The following is a 6,602-nucleotide window of genomic DNA, read 5'->3' as shown; positions in this document are numbered from 1 at the left end:
CTAATTGCAAAATGTTTAAGCGACAGAAATTCGATGCTGACGAGCAGATTGACGATGGACGAACGGTGCAGGCACGACTCGTCTCAGACACTGGCGAGGAAGCTGGGCCACCAATTGATTTACCAGTGTCGGTAACCGTAGAACAACTTGGTCTCATCTGTAATGCTTTATTGAAAAACGAGGAACCCACTCCGTATCTATTCTTCGTGGACGACGAAGAAATCAAGAAAACTCTCAACAATACCCTCGATTTAAATACAGTAGATACCGAAAATGTGATACAAATTGTTTATCAGCCACAGGCAGTATTCAAAGTACGTCCCGTCACACGTTGTACAAGCTCTATGCCTGGTCATGCGGAAGCTGTAATTTCCATTAGCTTTAGTCCGGATGGGGAAAATTTAGCTAGTGGTTCGGGTGACACAACAGTTCGTTTATGGGACTTGACGACCGAAACCCCACATTACACATGCACTGGACATAAACAATGGGTGATGTGTGTTGCGTGGTCGCCTGACGGCAAGAAATTGGCGAGTGCTTGTAAAGCTGGTAATATTATTATATGGGATCCTTCTAATGGTAAGCAAGTTGGACGCACGTTAACCGGTCATAACAAATGGATAAACTGTTTGAGCTGGGAACCTTATCATCAGAACCCAGATTGTCGCCGACTAGCCAGCGCCGGTACCGATGGAGATTGCCGTATATGGGATACCGTGTTAGGACAATGTGTACTCAATATAGCTGGCCATTCGAGTTCGGTAACTGCTGTGCGCTGGGGAGGCTCTGGACTTATTTACACTTCATCGAAAGATCGCACCGTAAAGATGTGGCGGGCTGACGACGGTGTGCTTTGTCGCACATTTTCTGGGCATGCCCACTGGGTGAACAACATAGCCCTTAATACGGATTACGTGTTGCGAACAGGGCCTTTCCATCCGGTAACTGATCGTAAGAAGAAATATTCCGAAGTTTCAAGTAAGGAAATGGTATAGGTTTTTTTTTTTTGTACATCTAAATACATATTTTCAAAAACTTCGTATAATTTTAGAAGACGAATTAAAAGAAATGGCCTTACAAAGGTATAAAAAAGTATGTCCGGATGGTGTGGAATCCTTGGTTTCATGTTCAGATGATTTTACACTGTACCTGTGGCACTCTAACCAAAATAAATGCATACAACGCATGACGGGACATCAAAATGTTGTGAATGATGTGAAGTACTCGCCTGATGTTAAACTCATTGCATCGGCATCTTTCGACAAATCTGTACGTTTATGGCGCGCACAAGATGGTCAATTTATAGCGACGTTCCGAGGACATGTTCAAGCTGCTTATACGTTAGCTTGGTCTGCAGATTCGCGTTTGCTAGTTAGTGGTAGCAAAGATTCTACGCTAAAAGTCTGGAGTGTCCAAACAAAAAAATTAGCGCAGGAGTTGCCCGGTCATGCAGATGAAGTTTACGCTGTAGATTGGGCACCAGATGGAACAAGGGTGGCATCTGGGGGCAAGGACAAAGTGCTTAAATTGTAAGTTTAGTTAAAAACATACAATCAGAGACAATATGCACCACTACCGTGAACTAACTCTATTCTCCCCATTTACAGGTGGGCTTACTAGAAACGAGTAGAGGGGAATATACTATGTTGCCTTTTTAAACCAATCAGTGGAAGAGAAGAACGCGCATCAAATTTGTAAAAATTCCCTCTAAAACAGTGTCGATGCCAAAACTAGACTAGATACGCCACGGGAAATTGCAAAGCGGAGAATATTATTGAATAATAAAGAACTTCAAACAAATTACAAAAAATATGTAGTCACTTTTTACTCTGCTTAATGTGTACAGTAAAGTTAAAGGCACTATTAACATTGTTTTGAATGTATAAACCGTTGCGAACGCAGCATAAACTCAAACCTATAAAAAATATCTTTTTATGTCCTTCATAACGCCCTGCAAGCTTTTAGTTTCTTCTACATTATCATTGAAGAATTGTCCGGGAACCGCAGAACGGGATTGCAAAGCTCGCTCGGCCGCCAGAAAACCTAGCGCAATACATCTTTCTACATCATAGCCTCGTAATAGTGCTGTTATATATCCACTAGTAAAACTGTCACCGGCCCCTGAGACATTTTTGATCTTCTCTACTGTCGGTGCAGCATAGTAGCGAGCCGAGTGAACATTTTTTGTACTGTCTCCCGCTGGCAAGTAAGAGCCATTGTTTGGATCAAACAGGGGCTTACCGGATGCCGCTGTCTCCCCTTCCAAATTTAGCACTACGCCATGCTGTCCCAGCGTAAGGACAATGCAATCAAAATAACCTTCTACTAAGGACAATAAAATTTTCACTTCTTTCAACAGTGAGTCAATTGAGTCTATCTTTCTATCTTCATTAGATACGCAAGTTCCAGTAATGGTTTCTACAATCGTACGCAATTCGTAAATATTTGGTGATATGAATTTAATTTGTTTCGTAAGTGATCTAGCCAGGGTAAATGGCTTATGAGCAATTCGCATATCAGTAGGCTCAAAAAATACTGGCCGTTGATGTTTCTGAGCCAGTTCTAGAACACATTCCATGGTTTCCATTGAAAGATTACTATCAATTACAACAATCGGAGTTGAGCGAAAAAGCTTTTCTTGACCTTTTATCATATCGGGCGTTATATTTTGATGGATCTCCATGTTAGCCAACATAATTTTGGAGTCCCCGTTCTTATCAAAGATCAGAGTCCCAAGAGAAGTACCATTTTGTTCATCTACTCTCACTAATGGTCGCAGTTGAGGTGGAATCATTTTCAGTAAGCTGCGACCGAGTTGATCATTACCTACTATGGAAATAAAGTTTGTTGCACCGTACAGTTTGAAGATGCACTCTGCTATGTTGCGACCGACTCCACCTGCAGACATTGTTGGCTTTGCCCGATATGTAGCACCGTCGAGAACCTTTGGCATATCGTCGACCACTGTTAGGGAAAGATCTAAAATTGAGGCCCCAATCACAAGAGGTGCTATTGTTGCACAATTATCAGGTTCACGCCCTATTGTAAAGCTACTATCTTTTTTATATAGTTCTTGAGCGATTTTCGCAGCCGTCTTGGCGTTGTTTTTTATCAAAGCTATATTTGCATATAGACTGCTACCCTTCGTAATTTTAGCAATTGCCTCAAGTAAGTAAGGCGTAACTTGTTTACCACTAATGCCTTGACTGTCTGCCTCACCAATGGCTTTTTGGATGGCCGCTTCAATTATATTTTTATTCGCTGCATACTGCTCCGGTATGGGCACACCTATCAACACGCCCGAGCCGACCTTTAACTCCCTCATACTTTTAATTAAATTTGCCGCTTCTTTTGGGTCACGCAGATTGTACGGTGCTTTAAACCCACTATCGCGAGTGTAAAAATCTGGGAAACTGCAATCTTCCACACCATATGTCGCAACGCATACTCCTTGTGTTTCCAAATACTCAAGTGTACGGGGTATATCTAAAATAGACTTAATGCCACTCGAGACTACTGTCACTGGTGTCCGTCCTAATTCTATAAGATCTGCCGATATATCAAATGTTACATGACCGTCTCGATGCACTCCGCCTATTCCGCCAGTAGCAAATATCTCTATTCCCATCATGTGTGCAATGATCATGGTAGCTGCTACAGTAGTACCACCATTTCCTTTCTTGGCAATCAAATAAGGTAGATCGCGTCTTGAACATTTGACAACTTCGCTATGAGAATTGGATGCCAATTGTCTCATTTCTTCGCGTGTGAGACCTACCTTAATACGGCCGTTTATAATTGCAATTGTTGCTGCTAACGCTCCATTTTGGGAAACTATTTGTTCCACCGCTACCGATGTATCAATATTCTGTGGATACGGCATACCATGTGTGATGATGGTTGATTCTAAAGCCACTACTGGTTCGCCCTGTTGAAGTGATTGTTGAACTGCAGGATGAATATCAATAAGACTTTTAAAAGCACGAAATTGAGACGGCACCGTCCTTTTAAGCGACGCTCGTAACACCGGAGAAGCAACACCCCACACCATTCTTGGAAGGTATAAATAAATTGTTAACCTCGCTCCACTAATTATTTATGTGCTCTGGAATGAATGTAAAAATTAACACACATGCATATATAAGTTCATCCATAATGCATACAGACATGTTCTATAGTTTTGTGATAGTTAACATTTTTTAATAATTTTCCACTATAATCAGAATCAGTTCCTCTGCATTTTGTTATCTCCAAGCTGTTTTTCAAATTTCCTCGTAATCGATTTTAGCATCGATAATAATTTTTAAACTGGTATTAGGTCTGCTCATTGAGTTGACTGCGTGTGTCATCTGCCATCTCTAAAGACTCTAGGGGTCTTCACTTACACTCGTAGAAGCCTCGTATACCTCGTAAAGCCCGCAAATTTACGAGCCTCGTAAAAGAACTTTCAAAATTTGTATGGAGCTATATTTACGAGCCCCTCGTAAAATTACGAGGCAAAAAGGAAACAAAAAAGGCGCGGTGTTTGAGTGCGATTGAATGTTGTTGTTGTTGTTGTAACGGTTACAATAACCCCGCCCAGATCGGTTGATATCTCAGTCGTTGGTATCAAGTTCCACTAACGGCAGCCCTAAGAAGCGTGCAGCGTCCACTGGGTCGGGCCACAGGGACAAAGTCGTTAGGGTTGTCGGGTTTTCCGGGCATGCGAAGAGATGTTTCGGGTCGTGAGGGGTCTCTCTGCATGCCGGACACTCTTTTGGCACATTCGCATTTAGTCTGCTCAGGTATGAGTTTAACCTGCTGCAGTAGCCAGGGCGAAGTTGGGCTATTGTGGTTCTTGCCCAACTTCCTTATTTTATCATACATTTTAGTATAAAAATTTTGGTCCCTCGGCACACTGAAGTTTGCGAGGTCGTTTGCGCATCAAATTTGCCTCGTAAATTTACGAGGGACTCGTAAATAGAGCTCCATACAAATTTTGACAGTTCTTTTACCAGGCTCGTAAATTTACGAGCTTTACGAGGCATTTACGAGTTTAAGGGAAGACCCGTATTGATGAAATTGACATCGATGTATCGTTAATTTAGCAGAGTTATAAATTATTAAATATCGATGGTAAACATCAAATCCCAGACCGATATTAGGTGCGTTCGTTTAAAATCTCCAACAGAAACCAACCAACTGCCAAATTCCGGCGAAATGTCATCTGTTCGCTCACAAGAGAGAAATATCCAAAATAGTACGCGAACAGGAAATTTGCAGAAACTTGCAAGTTAGACGAACAGCTGATATAATTTTTGTTTACATACAAAAGTGTAAAATTTAAAACGTACGAAAAGTCATCGCAAAGTGTTATACTGACACAGTTTATTGATTAAACAAATAACTACTTATTTCTTACAAGTTTAATTAGTCGCATTTTGTAATTTTTATCTTCCAAACCATCAAATTAAATTTTGTGATTTGCGTAAATGCCAACCAGATGTTTTTGATCAGCTGTTTCCCTGTTGGCAAATTGCTGCTGGCAAAAATTTTTCCAACAGAAACTAACAGCTTCCCCTCAAAACGAAATGTCACTTTGCTCTCTCAATTTCCCCTACTTTGCAAGTTTTTTGCGTACGCGAACGCAAAAACCTGTAAGTTTTGGTTAAACATGAACAATTAACAGCTACGCGAACGAACCTATTATTGTTTCAAAAACATCGATGTTTCGTTTGCACCCACCTCTATAAATAAAATAAACAAGATTCTGACAACATGCCTCTCAAGTTATCTGATCCTGTTGTGAAGGGACTCCAGCATTTAGGCACCGAAATAAATTTGGACATCGCGAAAAAACTTATAGGAAACACACTCAAGCATATACTTTCTTCCGAATCAAGTAAGTACTTTTTTTACACAAGCAATCCCCCAGATGGCGAAATTGATAAATGCCTCCTCTGCGCAAGGTGTTCCATCTGTTCCGGATATTTATGCCACAAACGCTGATAAAGTAAAACTTAGTGAATATGCCGTAGTCACAATATTATCTTTGGCCATAAAGCATAGTTGTGATCCTTCAGAGTTTCGTGCCATTATGGATAAATACGATATTCAGCCTATTGTCTTGGAGGAACTAGCGCGCATATATGAAGAACATCGAAGGGAGTTAACTTTGCATCAATTGCATATAGGAAGTGATTTTCCGCACATAACAGATGTACAATGGCGAATAATGGCAGATGTTCGTTCATCGACTTCCGATTGCAGCTCTGGAGAAGTAAGCTTTCATGTAAATCTTGGGAGGTTTCATGAAACGACCGGGGATCGAGAGACTGTTGTTGAGTTTGTTTGTAGCACTGAAGAAATGCAATCTCTCATTAATAAGCTGAAAGAAATTGAACGGCACTGTGAAAAAGTAGCTTCCGAGTAAACGCGTGATACTTGTGGTTATTGCCGAACCCTACAAAGTCCCTATTTTTCGTACAGCCTATGCAAAAAGTTATCAAGAATTTGAATAGGTACGAATGTTTTTGTTATTTATGGCATTATAACAATTATATTCAACAATTTTACTGAGCTTGAGGCCGTTTTTAATGAAAAACTATTTTGGAAACAATAAA

The 6,602-nt window shown here is 40.7% G+C and overlaps 3 protein-coding genes across 5 annotated transcripts in view; 2 read left to right on the top strand and 1 right to left on the bottom strand.

The window, feature by feature from the left end:
- LOC118733033 (protein Notchless) overlaps positions 1-1,724 on the top strand; it is a 1,917-nt gene extending 193 nt beyond the window's left edge. Inside the window, exons 2-4 of one of the 2 annotated variants that reach the window (XM_036462200.1) lie at positions 12-978; positions 1,052-1,529; positions 1,608-1,724. In XM_036462200.1, coding sequence (XP_036318093.1) covers positions 12-978; positions 1,052-1,529; positions 1,608-1,620 — 1,458 coding nt within the window. In that variant the 3' untranslated portion in view covers positions 1,621-1,724. Of the gene's footprint in view, positions 979-1,051; positions 1,530-1,607 lie in introns of both variants that reach the window. The other variant, XM_036462201.1, reaches the window with a different exon arrangement.
- A 100-nt stretch (positions 1,725-1,824) lies between these two features.
- LOC118733032 (pseudouridine-metabolizing bifunctional protein C1861.05) lies at positions 1,825-4,327 on the bottom strand. Of its 2 annotated transcripts, none has more exons than XM_036462198.1 (2): positions 4,164-4,327; positions 1,825-4,105 (listed from the first exon to the last, which is right to left on the bottom strand). In XM_036462198.1, exon 2 carries the CDS (start codon positions 4,049-4,051, stop codon positions 1,916-1,918), a length of 2,136 nt encoding a protein of 711 aa, XP_036318091.1. In that variant the 5' UTR covers positions 4,052-4,105; positions 4,164-4,327; the 3' UTR covers positions 1,825-1,915. The 2 variants fall into 2 exon arrangements, with proteins under 2 accessions (XP_036318091.1, XP_036318092.1); XM_036462199.1 differs by having other exon boundaries at positions 4,168-4,327.
- Positions 4,328-5,709: 1,382 nt separating this feature from the next.
- LOC118733030 (COMM domain-containing protein 3) lies at positions 5,710-6,583 on the top strand. The gene is made up of 2 exons (XM_036462197.1): positions 5,710-5,881; positions 5,949-6,583. Exons 1-2 carry the CDS (start codon positions 5,758-5,760, stop codon positions 6,410-6,412), a joined length of 588 nt encoding a protein of 195 aa, XP_036318090.1. The 5' UTR covers positions 5,710-5,757; the 3' UTR covers positions 6,413-6,583.
- Positions 6,584-6,602: the final 19 nt, after the last annotated feature.

This window comes from Rhagoletis pomonella, unplaced genomic scaffold (genome assembly GCF_013731165.1).
Source record: "Rhagoletis pomonella isolate Grant_MI unplaced genomic scaffold, Rhpom_1.0 Rhpom_scaffold_00002, whole genome shotgun sequence".
In the NCBI taxonomy this organism is placed as follows: Eukaryota; Metazoa; Arthropoda; class Insecta; order Diptera; family Tephritidae; genus Rhagoletis; species Rhagoletis pomonella.
The sequence above is the reverse complement of the archived record's forward strand: the minus strand, read 5'-3'. Positions and strand labels throughout refer to the sequence as shown.